The sequence below is a fragment of the Scyliorhinus canicula genome, chromosome 3 (assembly GCF_902713615.1).
Source record: "Scyliorhinus canicula chromosome 3, sScyCan1.1, whole genome shotgun sequence".
NCBI classification, from domain to species: Eukaryota; Metazoa; Chordata; class Chondrichthyes; order Carcharhiniformes; family Scyliorhinidae; genus Scyliorhinus; species Scyliorhinus canicula.
The window spans coordinates 201,710,155-201,729,476 of record NC_052148.1 but is presented as its reverse complement, the minus strand read 5'-3'; the positions used below and the strand labels follow the sequence as shown (position 1 = coordinate 201,729,476).

Genomic DNA, 19,322 nt, shown 5'->3' with positions numbered 1-19,322 from the left:
ACAGCATAACGTTTCTTATGATAAAATAATCACATCCTGTGTTCACAGACTGGAACCGATAACAAAGATATATGCCCTCTGGGGGTTGGAGAAGCTGGGCCATTTAAAAAAGATTTCATCATAAAACCTGCAGGAAAAGGTTTTATGGATTAAAATAAGGAATAAACCACCTTCAGAAATAATCAACCTGGCACAGCAGCTATCTCAGGTTGCATTGCATCACTTCCTAAACAGATCATTCAAAACCGGCTCCTGAAGAAATATTGAGAGTCAGAAACACTTACAGGAAACAGGAAATGGTGACGCTCTTTGAGCAAGAGAGGAAATCAGAGTACAATAAATGTGTATGCACACCCTCTGTAAAGGTAACATGAACCAGTGGAATTCAAGACTGTGTTGGATTCTGTCGGTGACCTTTTTACTTTCCGGCAACTGTAAGTGTCAATGTCAAATGTTGTTATGTTGAACTTGGCTGAAAAGCAAGCCTCTGGCTTACTTCTGTGAATAGTTACACCCAGATGTCTGAGAATTGACAGCAACGTGCTTTAATGTTTAAGTACACTGTAGCACAAGTATATCTCTTTCAGGTTTATCAATGGGACCTAGCGTTCGGTGTACATTTTCTCTTGACAGATCAATTGGTTGGACACAAATTTCCACAGCTATTGGAACATTTCTGTACATTCAAATTTATCTGCGCAATCGGTCCGTACCCACTTGTGAAATCCACTAAATGGTCAGATGAAGAATTGTAAAAAAAACCGAACACTCTAACATGGATTGCTTGCACATATTGCAAAGGCAATTCATTTTAATTTAAAATGTAACCCTATTTTGGTATGTGTAACTCTAATCATACTCTTGTCAATCATAAATGGAAAGTAACATATCCTAAAGTTGACTGTCCTACTATTATACCTAATTGTGAAGAAATTGCATATTTAAAACATTCCAATTCATTTGTTTATTGTTGAACCTCCCTTCAGTATAATCTCCATAAATTACTGAGGAGCTGTTCTATCATCGTTTGCTGAATGTTGCTTTATAAACCACCTGCCTTTCACTATCGACCACACCTTGTAGGCAGAATAGCTGTGCCATGAGGTTGCCAGAATTCTGCCCCAATCCTGCACATGGGTTAGTGGAACCTGGAGAAGACAGGAGAAAGTTTTCAAAAATAAACCTTATTTTTCAGTGATGACTGCTGCAGCTGTAATGAATTCTGAATGGGGCTGGTGTGACTCCTAGAATCTAAAACAAGTGTTAGGCCCCTTATGTAAATTTAAGGAACCAAATGCTGATAAATGGGTGGCATAGTAGCACTGTTGCTTGACAGTGTCAGGGTCCCAGGTTCGATTCCCGGCTTGGGTCGTTGTCTGTGCGGAGTCTGCACGTTCTCCCCGTGTAGATTTCCTCCGGGTGCTCCGGTTTCCTCCCACAAGTCCCGAAAGACGTGCTGTTAGGTGAATTGGACATTCTGAATTCTCCCTCAGTGTACCCAAACAGGCGCCGGAATGTGGCGACTATCTTGCCTCGTAACTGATCATAGAATTTACAGTGCAGAAGGAGGCCATTCGGCCCATCGAGTCTGCACCGGCTCTTGGAAAGAGCACCCTACCCAAGGTCAACACCTCCACCCTATCCCCATAACCCAGTAACCCCACCCAACACTAAGGGCAATTTTGGACACTAAGGGCAATTTATCATGGTAATCCACCTAACCTGCACATTTTTGTGACTGTGGGAGGAAACCGGAGCACCCGGAGGAAACCCACGCACACACGGGGAGGATGTGCAGACTCCACACAGACAGTGACCCAAGCCGGAATCGAACCTGGGACCCTGGAGCTGTGAAGCGATTGTGCTATCCACAATGCTACCGTGCTGCCCTGCTAGGGGCTTTTCACAGTAACTTCATTGCAGTGTTCATGTAAGCCTCCCTGTTTATTATTATTATAAGAGGTGTCTAACCTAAAAAACGGATGATCCAATTTTGCAGGGTGTGATCCCCAGAATTGGGACTTGTTTATGCCTAATTTACAAAACCATGCTGGGCAAAGTTCATTTTCTATATTCCTGAGAAACATTGGGGATCCTGGTAATAAGAAAAAGGGAGAAAATAATTTTTAGTAACAAACGAAAACTTGAATTTCCAGAATAAAAACAGAAAATGCTGGATAAAGTCAGCAGGTCTGGCAGCATCTGTGGAGAGAGAAACCAAATTAATGTTTTGAGTCTAAATGACCCCTCTACAAAAACTTGGTGATGAAGGGTACGAGTAAAACTGATCTTGTTTCCCTTAAAATGGAAATCCGGTATTACTGGGGTCAGTATTATTGATTGTTACTGGGATTTGAAAGTTTTGATCCGATTATTCCTTTTGGAAGCCTTTTTCACAATTACTGGATGACTCAAAGCGCTTTCCAGCCAATTAAAGCATTTTGTGAAGTATACTCGGTGTTGTAATGGAGGAAACATGGCAGCCAATAAGCATGGACACAAACAGCAATGTGGTAAACTGATTGAATATCTATTTTAGTGATGTTGTTTGAGGGATATATATTGGGCCGAATACCCTGCTTTTCTTTAAAATAGCGCCTTGGAATCTCTCACATCCACACAGGTAGGTAGATAGGGCCCCATCCAAAATACGGCACCTTCGACAGAGCAGCTCTCCCTCAGCGCCACAGTGGAATATCAGCCTTGTTTTTTTTGTATTGACGACCTGGAGTGGGACTTGAAAGCAGACTTTGTGGCTCAAAGGAGACCTCCTGAGTAAACAGACGCCATTGTATGAATTTTATCTGTGACAATGGTAACATATAGCTGCGTTTCAAGGGAGGACGAGGAATGGGGAATCCAACAGGGTCGCATCAGCTCAAACATGATGGCCGATCATGGCATGGTCTTTGTTGTGTTATGCTGCTTCATGTAGCATAAGCTGCTTCCTTGATGTATGCTTTGACAAAGGAAGCTCCAGACTATGAAATGAGTTCAACTTGTTTATTGAACTATTAACACAGTTCTTATATGAGTTCGACTCTCTGCTAATCTAACTGCAGTAACTCAGTCTATCTTTACCAGCCTGCTCTAAGCCACGTGCTGGGTGTGATGCTGTTGATCAACCTTGACGTACTCTCTAGATGTCTGTCTGTGGAAAGAGACAGAGCATGTGTGCCCTGTCCTTTTATATGGGTTGTGAAGTGCCCCCTTGTGGTAATGCCACCTCTGGGTGTCCTGATTACCTATCGGTTGTGTCCTGTTGTCATGACCCATTGGCTGTATGTCTGCATGTCATGACATCTCTGGTGCTCCCGCTAGTGGTTACTTAGTTGTAGTGTATTTACATTAACCCTTTGTGTATTTACAGTGATGCATATCACCACATCCCCCCTTTTTTCATGTTACATATTTTCTGTACTTGGTTAAAGAAAATTGAACAAAATAGGTAGATAAGTGATGACATGTACAAGTCATGATGACAGTGATGATTATACAATACCAAATAATGAGTCCAAAGTTCATGAATCTATATGGTCGAGTCGCTTTCTTGTTTTGTTAGTGAAGTATCGATGTTGATGTTGTCACTTCCTTGTGAACGCCATCAGTGTCCCTGTGCTTTAGGAACCAAGAAGTCATCAGGTGGTGTTCAAATGGTCAAATCAGTTCGATGTCTGATTTTGACTCTTTTTTCCCCCAATGCTTGTGGTAGCGATTCTGTATGTCATCTTTCCAGTCTGACCTGGACTGTTGACTGTGTTTGCAGTATTGATGCCGTATGTCAGCTGCCTTGAAAGCTGGTCTGCTTGTTTGTAGTGTAGCAAACATGAATTTGTAAGATGCATTATCATGCCATGGTATGCCTGCACACTTGCCATTGTCTTAGCTGTGCAATCACAGTGTCCTGCATTTGCAGAGGTGTACCATGTCGTACCAGTCGTTGTTGGTTTTGTTGTGCTTGTTGTTAGCGTTGGTGCCTTTGGTATGCTTCTTGTTGTTGTCTGTGTTGTTGTTTATGTAGGTTCTGTTGTTGTGTTTGTTGCGCTCAATGACCATTCCAAGTGGAGAATTCGAGTCCTTCACAAAGTTACTTGCGTCGGTGTACTTTATGGCATCTGCTGTTTCATTGAGCGTTTCGTCTTTGATTCCTCGGCCCTACCCGTCTGGAGTCATGTCCGGTTCACTGGAATCACCTTTGGCTTGTTGATGCTCCCCGTCTGGAGTCCGTTCTGGTTCACCTGAATCATCTTTGGTTTCTTTTATTTCAAACAAACAATTTTATTGAGGTATTTTAGGCATATAGAAAAAGTGGCATTGTACAGTACAAAAACAAAAAGAAGTCAAGACACAAATTACAAATTAAACATAGTGCAAACCACAGCTCTGTTCATGCACGGACCTGCCTCAATATCCCCCCTACTCTACTTTACCCTAGCCCCCCCCCCCCCCCCGCTGACACTTCGCTTACTCCTCTGCGAAGAAGTCAATAAATGGCTGCCACCTTCGGCGAACCCTAGTAGCGAACCTCTCAAGGCGAACTTGACTTTCTCTAGGCCAAGATAGCTCGCCATGTCCGATAGCCATACCTCAGCCCTCGGGGGCTTTGAGTCCCTCCATGCTAACAGTATTCGTCACCAGGCTGCCAAGGAAGAAAAGGCCAGAACGTTGGCCTCCCTCTCTTTCTGGACTCCCAGGTCCTCCGAGACCCCAAAGATTGCCACCACCGGGCTCATTACCACCCCAGTTTTCAATACCCGAGACATGACATCTGCGAATCCCTGCCAATACCCCGAGTTTAGGGCACAACCAGAACATGTGTACATGGTTAGCCGGCCCTCCGGCGCATCTAGCACACTTGTCCTCCAGCCCGAAGAATCTGCTCATCCGGGCCACCGTCATGTGGGCCCAGTGCATGACCTTAAACTGGATCAGCTGAGCCTGGCACATGTTGCGGTCATGTTTACTCTGCTCAGGGCTTCTGCCCAAATACCGTCCTCCAGCTCCCCCCTGAGCTCCTCCTCCCATTTCAGCTTCAGGTCCTCGGTCTGCGTATCCTCAGCTCCCAGTAGTTCCTTGTAGACGTCTGAGACTCTACACTCTCCCACCTCTCCCCTAGAAACTACCCTGCCTTGCCTCCCCTTCGGTGGGAGAAGTGGGAAGGACGGCACCAGTCTGAGTACAAAATCCCTCACCTGCAAGTATCTAAAGTCATTCCCTCTCGCCAGCCCAAACCTCTCCTCCAGCTCGGAAAGCTCCCTTCCAGGAACAGATCCCCCATCCTCACACCCTCCTCCACAGTCAATACCCCCCCCCCGTCCATGTTCCCCAGGGCAAATCGGTGGTTGCCGCAGATTGGGGTCCACACCGATGCTCTTACCTCCCCTACATGCCTCCTCCACTGGCCCCAGATCCGAAGAGCCGCCACCACTATCGGGCTGGTGGAGTACCGTGCCGGCGGAAGCGGCAGAGGCACCATGACCAGGGCTGCCAAGCTAGTGCCCCTGCACGAAGCAGCCTCCCAAACCGACCCCGCACCCACCATCCATTTCCTTATTATCACTATGTTGGCCACCCAGTAATAGTTGCTGAAGTTTGGCAACGCCAGCCCCCCTTCTCCTCTGTTCCTTTCAAGCATCATCCTCTTCACCCGCGGGGACTTCCCTACCCAGACAAATCCTAGAATAATTTTATTTAGCCTCTTAAAGAAGGACCGCGGGATAAAGATGGGGAGACACTGAAAAACAAACAAGAAGCATGGGAGAATCATCATCTTAACAGTCTGCACCCTCCCCGCCATCTTTGGTTTCTTGATGGTCCTCGTCTGAAGTCAAAATGTTCAAGATTTTATTTTCTTGTGGACAGGCTCGAGTGGATGAGGCTTGAATTGACGTGGTCTCACTGGACGCACTAGGAGTCTCACTTGGGTTGTCGAGTGCCTCTGTGCATATGAGCTGAGATCTGTCAGTCTCACTGTGATGTTGCACATCTTGTATGGGAATTGTGATGCCTTCGTCACTTGTCTCACATACAGTGGGGAGACCTGCAGTGTCTTCTTGTTGGTTAGATGAGCTGGGTAGACTGTCAGAGTCTTCTTCTGGTGGCTCAGGTAATCTGGGTAGACTGTCATAGTCTCAGTTGTTCACGTGTGCATGGCAGACATGCATCGTCTGCTGCTGGTTGCTCAGATAGACGTTCATGGTCTTGTTCATGCATGGACTGCGCTTTGGAGTCTTGAGTTGCTCCCATTGTGGAGTCTGTCAAGGAGATCGGTGAGGAGGCTTGTATCACTCTCTCTGTGGAGTCTGGCATTGTTCCCTGTGTGGAGTTGTGCAGTGATTTCGTTGTGGAGTCGATCTGTGGGCTATCAACAGAGTTGTGCAGTGGTCTCGCTATGGAGTCTTTCATCACTCTCTGTGTGGAGTCGGGGACTCTTCGTGGTGCGTGGACCACTTTTCGTGTGGCATCAGGCCGCTCTCTGTGGACTTAGTCTTCTTCATGGATATTTGACAGGTTGCTGTCATCCAATGTATTGATGATCTGCCATGGCATCGATAAACCAATTACCTTATTTTGTTTTGGTATTGTCATTGCGCTCTTGGTGTCCAAGGAAGAAATCATTGTCTGAGTAGTAGTCTTCATGGGCCAAATCATCTCTTTGGGCAGTGCTAATTGCTTGTTGCAGGGTTCTGCGGAGGTTGATTTCAACTACTGGTCGAAGTTCAGGCATTGTTCTGTCTTTCTAGGTGAAAGAATGGTGTTTTGCGGCTTTAAAACTCTTCTTTTTAATTTTCGGGCATTTCCCCTTTAAGTTGGTGTGGTCCAGGGCCTCTGACATCATGACGCTTGTGACGTAAAGCGTAGGAATGAACTGCGTATGCGCAAATTGCTTTTCCGTTACTGTGCACTCTTTTCGTAACTGCCCATACGCGAGAAGGAGGATTTTACCTGGGCATCTTGTGGACAGAGTGCTGTCTATTAGCAGCAAAAGCTGATGATTCTGAAACCATGTGATCCCTGGCCGTCCTGGAATTAAATCAGCATGTGTTTCCCGATCATATCATTGGGCGGCAACTTTATTATTTAAGCGAGGCCCCTACTCCTCGAGTAGAAAACCTCCCTGTGCTTGATTTCAGGCAAAGTAAGATGGTGGTGGTGAGGGCAGGAATCACATAATCTTTACGGTGCAGAAAGAGGCCATTTGGCCCATCGAGCCTTCACTGGCTCTCTGAAAGAGCATTCTACTCACTCCCCTGCCGTATCCGCATTACCTTGCAATTGTTTTCTTTTCAGATGGTATTACAATTCCCTTTTGAAAACGTCAATTGAACCTGCCTCCACCACCCTCTCGGGAAGTTTGTTCCAGATTCCAACCACCCTCTGGGTGAAAATAATTTCCCTCACATCACTTCTACTCCTTTTACCCATTATTTTGTATCTGTGTCCTCTAGTTCTTGATGTACTCCCGAGAGGGAACACATTAGAAACGTGGCATTTATCGCCTCACCAACTTGACCCTCTCTACGTACAGTTCACGACAGATCTGGGCATCCTGGGATAAAATAAACCCTTTGTTTTCTATGTTGAGTTTGTAGTTCAGGTGTATTGCTTTTGAAAGACTAGAGGGATCTTCATTTTGCCTTTGGCCTATACTGTAACAACAACTTCCATTTTTACAGTGTCAGTTCAGTAAAAGAGCATTCCAAGGTGCCTCATAAAGGACAGATAGATCACCGGGCAACAGTAAAAGAATCATAGAATCATACAATGCAGAAGAGGCACTTTGGCCCATCAAGCCTGTACAGGACAGAAAAAAAACGACTCTAATCTATACTTATCTCACTTGGCCCATAGCCTTGAATGTTATGACATTTCAAGTGCATGAGCACTTGAAACACTTTTAAAGATCGTGAGGTTTCCTGCCTCAACTACCCTCCCAGGCAGCGCATTCCAGATTCCCACAACCCTCTGGGTGAAAACACTTTCCTCAAATCCCCTCTAAATCTCCTGCCCTCACCTTAAAATTATACCTCCCATTACTGACCCTTCAACTAAGGGGAACAGCTGTTTTCTACCCACCCACCCTGTCCCCTCATAATCTGATACACCTCAGCCTTCTCTCTCCAAAGAAAACAATCCGAGCCTATCCAGCCTCTCTCCACAGCTAAAATGCTCCATCCCAGGCAACATCCTGGTGAATCTCCCCTGCATCTCCTCCAGTGCAATCGCATACTTCTGATAGGGAAGTGACCAGAACTGCACCCAGGACTCCAGCTGTGGCCTAACCAAAGAGTTAGATGACCAAAATGTTTCAGGAGCAAGAGCGAAGTAGCTAAATGGAAAGTGTTTGAAAGGGAGTTCCAAATATGTTCAAGTAGCTGGAGATTGCAAAATTGAACAGAGCCTGAAACTACAGGAAAAGCGCAGTGTGTAATTAAGCCATGTCTGCTGTTTCCGATGTAGGCAGTATGCAAATTTCTGCAACTTGCTAAATCGCATGATAGCTGCATGTAGCCCACGCTAAACACTGCTGAATTGCTGCACACCACAGCAGACAGTCCAGGTTTCTGCAATGCCAGCACCACTTAATGTGAGCCTGCAATTCTTGACTGCACCTCTTATAAAGTGAGGAAAGGTTTTGTGAGGGCCACAAAGAATTAGCACACGTTTGTAGAATAGAAAGAAATAACAACATTTATTTACAATTACCCATATATGCTGCTGCTGCTGCAGCTGCAGCAGCAGCAGCAGCAGCAGCAGCAGCAGCAGCAGCAGCAGCAGCAGCAGCAGCAGCAGCAGCAGCAGCAGCAGCAGCAGCAGCAGCAGCAGCAGCAGCAGCAGCAACTCCCTTGCTGCTCACTCCTCTCCAGCTGGCTCCATATGGGCCAGCTCTATTTACGCAGGGACTCTGCTAATGATTTCTCCGCCTCCCTCACTGGGAAAACTCATATTCCCAAAGAATTGTGTGATTGCCATTAGTCCCCAGCCAGTGGTAAGCAGGCAGGTTATAACAAAGGGGTTGGACATTCTGGCTGCAGCATGGGCTGGAATTGTTTGCAGAAGAGAGTAAGAGCAAGAAGAACTTTGAATTATGGCAAATCAGGACAGAGAATGTGTTGCAAGGAATTCTGGCACTGTGCTGGATGTCTGCTGGAGGAGGTGGACAAGGGGTCATGCAGTCTTCCCAACACACAGTAAGGTGGCAGTGGCAATAGAGAGCTATGGTAGTCAATGCCAGATTGGTCCAGTCTCGAGGAATTGAATGCAGTGCCACAAGAAGTTCAACAACCTCACACAAGTCGTCGAGGTAAGTGAATGTATTTAAAAATTCTATATCCCACCCATTGCCCACCGCTGCATTATTTAATCTCTATCAATCATGGCGCATATTGATATAGGCCCAGTAATACTAAAAGGAGTAAAACTGGAGATGTTAAGATTCAAAACAGAGGTAAAAAAAACCAACATAAGTGTACTTTACCTGAATGCTCGTAGTATTCGGAATAAAGTAAATGAGTTGATGGCGCAAATCATCGTGAATGACTATGATTTAGTGGCCATTACTGAAACATGGTTAAAGGATGGTCACGATTGGGAGTTAAATATCCGAGGGTATCAAACTATTCGGAAGGACAGAGTGGATGGTAAGGGAGGTGGTGTAGTTATTTAAGGATGACATCTGGGCAATAGTTAGGGATGATATCGGTGCTATGGAGGATAAGGTTGAATCCATTTGGGTGGAAATCAGGAATAGTAAGGCAAAAAAGTCACTGATAGGAGTAGTCTATCGGCCACCAAATAGTAACGTTATGGTGGGGCAGGCAATAAACAAAGAGATAACTGATGCATGTAGAAATGGTACAGCAGTTATCATGGGGGATTTTAATCTACATGTCGATTGGTTTAACCAGGTCGGTCAAGGCAACCTTGAGGAGGAGTTTATAGAATATATCCGCGATAGTTTCCTAGAACAGTATGTAATGGAACCTACGAGGGAACAAGCGGTCCTAGATCTTGTCCTGTGTAATGAGACAGGATTGATTCATGATCTCATAGTTAGGGATCCTCTCGGAAGGAGCGATCACAATATGGTGGAATTTAAAATACAGATGGAGGGTGAGAAAGTAAAATCAAATACTAGTGTTTTGTGTTTAAACAAAGGAGATTACAAGGGGATGAGAGAAGAACTAGCTAAGGTAGACTGGGAGCTAAGACTTTATGGTGGAACAGTTGAGGAACAGTGGAGAACCTTCCAAGCGATTTTTCACAGTGCTCAGCAAAGGTTTATACCAACAAAAAGGAAGGACGGTAGAAAGAGGGAAAATCGACCGTGGATATCTAAGGAAATAAGGGAGAGTATCAAATTGAAGGAAAGAGCATATAAAGTGGCAAAGATTGCTGGGAGATTAGAGGACTGGGAAATCTTTAGGGGGCAACAGAAAGCTACTAAAAAAGCTATAAAGAAGAGTAAGATAGAGTATGAGAGTAAACTTGCTCAGAATATAAAAACAGACAGTAAAAGTTTTTACAAAACAAAAAAGAGTGGCTAAGGTAAATATTGGTCCTTTAGAGGATGAGAAGTGAGTTTTAATAATGGGAGATGAGGAAATGGCTGAGGAACTGAACAGGTTTTTTGGGTCGGTCTTCACAGTGGAAGACATAAATAACATGCCAGTGACTGATAGAAATTAGGTTATGACAGGTGATGACCTTGAGAGGATTGTTATCACTAAGGAGGTAGTGATGGGCAAGCTAATGGGGTTAAAGGTAGACAAGTCTCCTGGCCCTGATGGAATGCATCCCAGAGTGCTAAAAGAGATGGCTAGGGAAATTGCAGATGCACGAGTGATGATTTACCAAAATTCACTAGACTCTGAGATGGTCCCGGTGGATTGGAAATTAGCAAACGTGACACCACTGTTTAAAAAGGGAGGTAGGCAGAGAGCAGGAAATTATAGGCCAGTGAGCTTAACTTCGGTAGTAGGGAAGATGCTGGAATCTATCATTAAGGAAGAAATAGAGAGGCTTCTGGATAGAAATTGTCCCATTGGGCAGACGCAGCATGGGTTCATAAAGGGCAGGTCGTGCCTAACTAATTTAGTGGAATTTTTTGAGGACATTACCAGTGCAGTGGATAACGGGGAGCCAATGGATGTGGTATATCTGGATTTCCAGAAAGCTTTTGACAAGGTGCCACACAAAAGGCTGCTGCATAAGATAAAAATACATGGCATTAAGGGTAAAGTAGTAGCATGGATAGAGGATAGGTTAATTAATAGAAAGCAAAGAGTGGGGATTAATGGGTGCTACTCTGGTTGGTGATCAGTAGATAGTGGTGTCCCTCAGGGATCCGTGTTGGGCCCACAATTGTTCACAATCTACATAGATGATTTGGAGTTGGGGACCAAGGGCAATGTGTCCAAGTTTGCAGATGACACTAAGATGAGTGGTAAAGCGAAAAGTGCAGAGGATACTGGAAGTCTGCAGAGGGATTTGGATAGGTTAAGTGAATGGGCTAGGGTCTGGCAATGGAAAACAATGTTGTCAAATGTGAGGTTATCCATTTTGGTAGGAATAACAGCAAACGGGATTATTATTTAAACAATAAAATATTAAAGCATGCTGCTGTGCAGAGAGACCTGGGTGTGCTCGTGCATGAGTCACAGAAAGTTGGTTTACAGGTGCAACAGATGATTAAGAAGGCAAATGGAATTTTGTCCTTCATTGCTAGAGGGATGGAGTTTAAGACTAGGGAGGTTATGCTGCAATTGTATAAGGTGTTAGTGAGGCCACACCTGGAGTATTGTGTTCAGTTTTGGTCTCCTTACTTGAGAAAGGACGTACTGGCACTGGAGGGTGTGTGCAGAGGAGATTCACGAGGTTAATCCCAGAGCTGAAGGGGTTGGATTACGAGGAAAGGTTGAGTAGACTGGGACTGTACTCGTTGGAATTTAGAAGGATGAGGGGGGGATCTTATCGAAACATTTAAAATTATGAAGGGAATAGATAGGATAGATGCGGGCAGGTTGTTTCCACTGGCGGGTGAAAGCAGAACTAGGGGGCATAGCCTCAAAATAAGGGGAAGTAGATTTAGGACTGAGTTTAGGAGGAACTTCTTCACCCAAAGGGTTGTGAATCTATGGAATTCCTTGCCCGGTGAAGCAGTTGAGGCTCCTTCATTAAATGTTTTTAAGGTAAAGATAGATAGTTTTTTGAAGAAAAAAGGGATTAAGGGTTATGGTGTTCGGGCCGGAAAGTGGAGCTGAGTCCACAAAAGATCAGCCATGATCTCATTGAGTGGTGGAGCAGGCTCGAGGGGCCAGATGGCCTACTCCTGCTCTTAGTTCTTATGTTCTTATATTCTTATATCTCACATACATAACTTCACCTTACTCTCACATACTTAGCACTGTTGCCAACTGTACACTCACATCTCTCAGCTTGCATGCACTGCCTGGTTTTGAACCATGACAGGACATGGCGGTGTATAATTAGAGACAGCAGTACCCAAACAGGTGGATGCAGGCACAGCTTGATGCCCTCACCCTGATAGAGGAAATTGTGGTGGCCATATGCTTCAGAGAAGGAGTCAACAATGACATGGAGCTGAGCGTGCACGCAGGTGCTGAAGCTCAACCACTGGCAATGGAGTTGTGGTGAAGTGCATCACTGTAAATACACAAGGGGTTAATGTAAATACATGTAGACTAGCTAGACACTAGAGGGAGCACCAGAGACATCACATACGCACACTCAACCAATACATCAGTTAGATAGGACACAACCAATGGGCATTCACGATACACACAGAGGTGACACGACCACAGGAGGGCATTACACCAACCCATATATAAAGGACACAGCACACATGATCTGCCTCTTTCCAGTGGAGACAGTCAGTGAGTAGAGACACAGGGTTGATTCGATATCATTCCCACCACATGGATTGTAGCAGTCTGGTTAGTCAGTCTGAGTAGCTATAGTAGGATTAACAGTAGTGTCGAACCCGAGTTATAGAAGTGTATAAAGTTTAATAAACGTGTTGCAGTTATCTCCACGTCTGAACCTTCCTTTGTCAAGTGCACCACAAGGAAGCTGCTTATGCTACACCTAGAGCATAACAAGACAGGAGTGATTTGGGTTTTGCATTGAGGGCAGTGTAGGTTCACCTGTTTCCTGTTCTGTAGATTATCTCTACACCTGTGGGTAACTTGCTGGAAAGTGAAGACAATTTGTGCAATGAACAGTTTTGTTCAACCCCAGTCTTTGTGGAGAGAAGGTTTGTCGTGGTTCCGTTTGTGCGGTTCACAGCTGGCGGGTGCCATTTAACGAGACAAAAACAGAGTCCCGTTTTGGATGTGTTTTTCTTGAAGTTGCCGCACAATGAAGATCATGGCCGGAATTCTACGTTTGGGAGAGGTTCCCGACGGGACCGGATAGTGTGGGTTTGTTTTTCCTTTGGGGCGGGCTGCTATTTGGTAAATGAGTCAGGATATGTAAATTGGCCAGCACTCTGCCAGCACGAAGTGAGAGAAATTCCTGGCCCAGCGGACATTGTAACCATTGGGGCTAGAATTAGCGCCAAACAGCCTGACAGCTGGAGCTATTTTTAGCGCTCCACTTACTACACACACACACTGCAGCCATGAAGATGTCTCAGAGAAAACCTTCACCACTCTCCCCCCCCCCCCCCCCCCCACCCCAAGGTGAGAAGTGGAGGAACATCCTCTTCCCCAGGGTGGGCAGCTTACCCTCCTGAACAGCGCCCGGGAGGTGGTGGCAGAGGCAGTCAGTACTGCCAGCCTCACCAGGAGGAGACAGCTGCATGATAGGTTCTGGGACGTTTGGAACACTACTGCACTCTGAGAGAAGGTCAACTCTTGATGTACCTCAGGTACCTTATCTACTGTGTGAGGCATCACCCTCCCTCTTTCTGGGCCAATTTGGTATTTTTTCTGGTCAGCATTTAAATTTGGCATAAAGGTACTGGCCAGGACAATCAATGGCTTCCTCGCTGCCTTTGGCTTTGGAACTACTTGTTCTTCGGAACTCTTCTGCCTTCAAGTGGAGGTGCTACACTCCCTTGTGGCTTTTCAAGTTGGACAGGCATCTCACTCCCTACCTGCTTCTTGGGTTGGGAACTCTCTTCGGCCCTAGAAAGAAGGATTCTGCTAGCCAGATTTCAGGAATGTCCTTATCTTTTTCCTTTGTGTGCTTAATAATCTGCCTTCCTTCAGGCTCTTTGGCTATGTGGGGCATCTCCCTCACTATTTCTCTTCCTGCTCTAGGACTTATCTGATCTCTATTTCATTCTGAGATGCTGAGGGATATTTCTGATTCTAGGGGCCTTTTCGAGGCCTCTTTTACTTTTACTGGCCTTCCGCCTTACTACCTATGGGAAGCTGGTGCACGTGGTCTATGAGGGCTGTTCCATCCTTTGGGCCTCTGGCCCGTCTCCATCTTCTCTTCTGCAGTTTTCTGCTGCTTGGTCTTGGTTTCTTTCAATTTTACCGGCCTAATCCCAGGCTTTTTAAATCCAGGTAACTTTCCCAGAGCCACCTCATCCCTGATGGATTCTTCCGCCCCTGCAGGGTCTCAGAACACTTTTCAGCCTTCTGCCACATTGCAGAACTTTGCTGAAAGCATTTGGGTTGATCATTCTCTCTGGACTGTTCTGGCTTCCAGGCGGCATGGTGCTCGGCTCCTCACCAAGTAATCTCCCAGAATACAGCCAATTCCTTCGGTCTCCTTTCCACCTCCTTTTGGAATTCCTTCTCTGCTTCTTGAGCTTTTAATTTCATCTCTGTCACTTTTTGCTGGTGAGCCTGTTCTCTTGCGTCCTCTTTTCTGGATTGGCCGAAGGATTAGAAATGTTTTCATCCAGAAATAAAAGTTTGGAAGTCATTCCCTCAAATGATGGTTGAGGCAGAAATTTTCCATGTGTTTAAAAAGTTCTTGGATTGTACTTGTAGACGTTTAGTCTTGAGGTAATCAAAGGATAGCCAAGGGGCTGACTTCTCCGCTCCCCGGTGCTCGATTGCATTCGGCGACGGGACGGCAAATCCGTTTTGGTGCCAAAATCGGGAGCAGCGCCGGTTTTTGAATTCTCCCCCCTCTGAAGAGCGGAGGACGCCGCCTCGATTATCCACCACCTCAGGCCATTACCTGAGGCCTGCCCCGCGATGCTCCGCCCCCAACTAACCGAGTTCCCGACCCCGTGGGTTACGTGTGCTTACACCGTTCGTGAATTTTGCGTGGTGGCTGCGGACTCAATCCGGGGCTGCCACAGTCGGGGGAGGGCCGATCGGTGGGCGGGGGGGGGGGGGGCTTCATTCGGGTCTGGGGACACGGTGGGCAGGCGGTCCGAGGCGCGCGAGCGGCCGATAGGGTGCACTTCTTTGCCGGTCCAGGTCCGCGGGCTGAGTCCGCCATGGAGCACGGCGCGGCCGTTGCAGCCCTCTGGACTAGAAGTGTTGGGGGCCATATTGACATTGACAGCAGGAGCTATGAGCTCCACGCTGCCTCCCTGCTAGCCCCCAGCAAAACGAGGAATCGGTGGCCGTTTTACACCTGTCTTCCTGGTGTAAAGTTTTCACGCCGGCGCGGGGACATAGTCTCCAAAACGGAGAATCTAGCCCAAGGTTTTTACTGATCGTGGGCGAACCAGATCCGGAGGTGGGTAATTTTTTTTGAGTTGTCAGCAGCTTTTGGGTTTATATCTGCAGGGCTTGAAGCACAGCCCCTGGTAGAATAGGACATACAGGTTGTGCTCTGTCTGCTTCAGCCTGAGCAATTGCTGGGAAGGGATTGATCTGGGGCCAAGGGTCTAATATTTTTGGCAGGAGTTCAATTTTCCAAAAGTGCAACTGGGGAAACCTTTGTCTCATCCTTAATGTTAGGCTGTTTGAGAAACAGAAGCACTTAGAGAATTAAAGATGGTGATGAAGAATTAATGCTTTCCTGACCTGTCTCCCACCTTGCACCATCCATTACCTTCAGATCATTTTTTGACCATACTTTAAGTCCCTTTCATCCATCAGCCCTGTTTTTGTGACCTGTACTGCCTCATGGTCCTGCCATGCCTTGATTTTATTATTCCCACCCACGTTTTCAAATCCCTCCATGGCCTCACCTCCCTCACCCTGTCGTCTCTTCCACCTTTCTGTGTTTTGACAATTGTGGCCTCTTGCCATTCCTGATTTTTAGCATTCTCCCTTGGTGGTCAAACATCAGCTTCCTAAGTGCTGGAATTCCATTCCCAAGTATTTCCGTCTCTACAGCTCTCTTTCCCTTTGAAACCTACACATAAACCAAGCTGTTCTGATATCTTCTTCGATGTCAAATTCTATTTGACAATGTTTCCATAAAGTGTATTGGGAGGATTTACTACATTAATGATGTTATATAACTGAAAGTTGTTTTTGTTACCATAATATATCCATCATAAATGAGGGAACAGACCCCTCCAAATGTCACTGTGCCTTGTGGTGCAGTGGGTAGCACTCCTGACTCTGAGTTAGAAGCTCTGGTTTGAGTCCCACTCTGGACTTGATGGCCAAGCCAGATGCATTGATAATGCGGTCAAACAGGTTGAGTGTGTCAACCTGGAAATCCTTCCAACACGCCAATGGCTGGCGGTAACAGCGGGAGAGCCTCCTAGTCAACCATGCTTGATGTGGCGTGGAGCCCCCTCAAGCTATAAGCCTCTGGCAACAAACTAGCGCCCTGTTACAGGAATTTCTAGCTATAGAAACAGACAAAAGTCTGTACTCAATTTACAAAGCACAATTGGCCTCGCAGCTCCCCACCTCTGTAATCTTAGTCAGCTCAATGTTCATTTGGTTGTAAGAAATACTAATGAACTAATTTTAATAAGAGCAGGGGTGTTTGTCTTGGTGTTTTGGCAATACCTACCCCATGACCAACATGACTGAAACAGATGATCTGGTCATTACCTTATTGCTCTTTGTGGGATCTTGCTGTGTAAAGCCTGGTTGCCGTATTTCCTACAAAACAACAGTGACTGCACTTCAAACGTACTTCAATGGTTGTACTGCAATTTGGGTTGGCCTGAGATCACAAAAGATGGCAAACACCTTCAAGCTTTACATTCCACTTCACTTGTGTCAGCAAACTAGCCCCCAGCAATCTTGAGGACAGACTACTCAAATGGCTGTCCAATTGCTCTGGGAGCAGAAGCTGTGGCACATACTGCGATCAAGAATTTCTGATGTTCCATGCAATGTTGGCAAAGGGGCGCGATTCTCCGCAAATGCGGCGAGTCGTAAAGGCTGCCGTGAAACCGGCCGTGTTTCACGGCAGCCTCCGCGCCCCCTCCCAGGACCCAATTCTCCCCCCCAGGCGGGGCTAGCAGCGGGGCCCCGTGAAGCACGGCATCGCGGGCTTAGCGACCGTCGCTAAGTCCACGCGCCAAGCGTCACGCCGGCTGACGCGCACGATGACGTTAGCCGCGCATGCGCGGGTTGGACGGCTCCAACTCACGCATGCGCGGATGACGTCATCACGCAGACGCGTCAAACCCGTTCATGCGCGGGCCGTCATGCCCCTCAGCCGCCCTGTGGACTGATCCTGCGGGGCGGCGGAAGAACAAATAGTGCGCGGGTATCAGACCCGCTGCCCGCGATCGGTGCCCACCGATCGCAGGCCCATGCCACCCTTGACACGGTCGTGGTGTGGCCGTGCCAATCGGTGCCATGGTTGTCCGGGACGGCACTTTGCGGCCGTTTTCACGAACAGTGAGAGCAGGTGTGTTTGCGTTTCTGAAAACGGCCGTAAAGGCCTGGGAACTCGGCCCATCGGCCAGGGGAGAATCGCTGTTCGCCGTAAAAAACGGCGAGCAGCGATTCGTGCCGTGGGGTGGCCGTGGGGCGGGGGGGGGGGGGGGGGGAATAGCGGGAGGGCGTGAAAATTGTCGGGAAGGCCCTCCCGCTATTCTCCGACCCGTCGTGGGCAGCGGAGAATCGCGCCCCCTACTCTTGGAGCAAAGTATTAGTATCATATAGGAGCAGGAACTGGGCTCAATAGTGAAAGTAGCCTGAGGAAGTAGAGAACCCATTCATGAGTTGGGGGAGAGGAATAGCTCAAGAATTCACAGCAAGAGTAAGCCATTCGGTCCCTCTAGCCTACTCCGCAATTTGATAAGATCATGGTTGATCTGAATTGCCGAACCTGTGTCGGGGCGGCGTCGCGCGTATCGCGCGCTGCCCGGCGATTCTCCAACCCGGCCGCGGGGTGAGAGAATCCTGCCCGTGAACAATGGAAGATGGCATTCTGAATGGGAATGGGGCTTTGACCTGGAAACCAGTGCAGTGGCTCTTAAATATTTTTTGAATGAAGGGATGGATTCTCATTAATCATGGCCGACTCTCATTTAAATGATGATATTCAAAATACATACAATATAAAAGTGTTGTAGATAAAATGTTTTGGTAATGCTTTTAAGAAAACAAATATAATTTAAATAAAAGCTTGGCAGTTAAATGTTCCCTGGTACATTCTCCATAGCAACATCTCTACCAATCAGAGTTCACTCGCCAACCTCTTCTCCTGCCGAATAATTTGTTGTTCTCTTTGAAATTTGGCATTCTTGCATCTGGCCTGATCAGTGCATGATGAAGTTTTGACAACATGCCATTTTCAGCAATACTCAAATTCTGTACTACCAAGCGACAATAACAGATTGACATTAATGCTGCTGTCAGTGTTACTCCATGCACATTCCCCTTGTCGGTAAGGCAACTAGCCACACTATACATGTGATGACAGCACTCCCACCTCAGCTTGCACTTTCACATTATTCCGAAGATCCACTGGAAAGTGCCCATGGATTCCGGTTTGAGAACCATTGAACTAGAGAACAGTGCTTCTCAGAACTTTAGAGGTGGGAGTGGAGGATAAATATGCCTCGGTGAAAGAGAGGGAAATGTGGAAGAAGAGTATTTCTCGATAGTGCAGAACTTGAATATTGCTGCAAAGAGAGACATGTTACTGAAGCTTTTCATCTTGCACTCATCAGGAGAAATGCAGGAATGCTCAACTTCAGAAAATCCTAACAATTTAGATTCCATAAGAAAAAGTGTTTCGATTATTTGAAAATGGTAAACTTTCCAGGACAATCCTGAAAGGTTAGCAAACCTAAATTACTGAGCGAAACATAATAATAATAATCTTTATTGTCACAAGTAGGGTTACATTAACACTGCAATGTAGTTACTGTGAAAAGCCCCTAGTCGCCACATTCTGCGGCCTGTTCGGGTACACAGAGGGAGAATTCAGAATGTCCAAATTACCCAACAGCACGCCTT

At 46.5% G+C, this 19,322-nt stretch overlaps 1 protein-coding gene across 1 annotated transcript in view; it reads left to right on the top strand.

Moving 5' to 3' along the window:
• Positions 1–313: 313 nt before the first annotated feature.
• Positions 314–19,322, top strand: part of LOC119963224 — a 105,684-nt gene continuing 86,675 nt past the window's right edge. Inside the window, exon 1 of the mRNA XM_038792000.1 lies at positions 314–434. Coding sequence (XP_038647928.1) covers positions 341–434 — 94 coding nt within the window. The 5' untranslated portion in view covers positions 314–340. The remainder of the gene's footprint in view (positions 435–19,322) is intronic.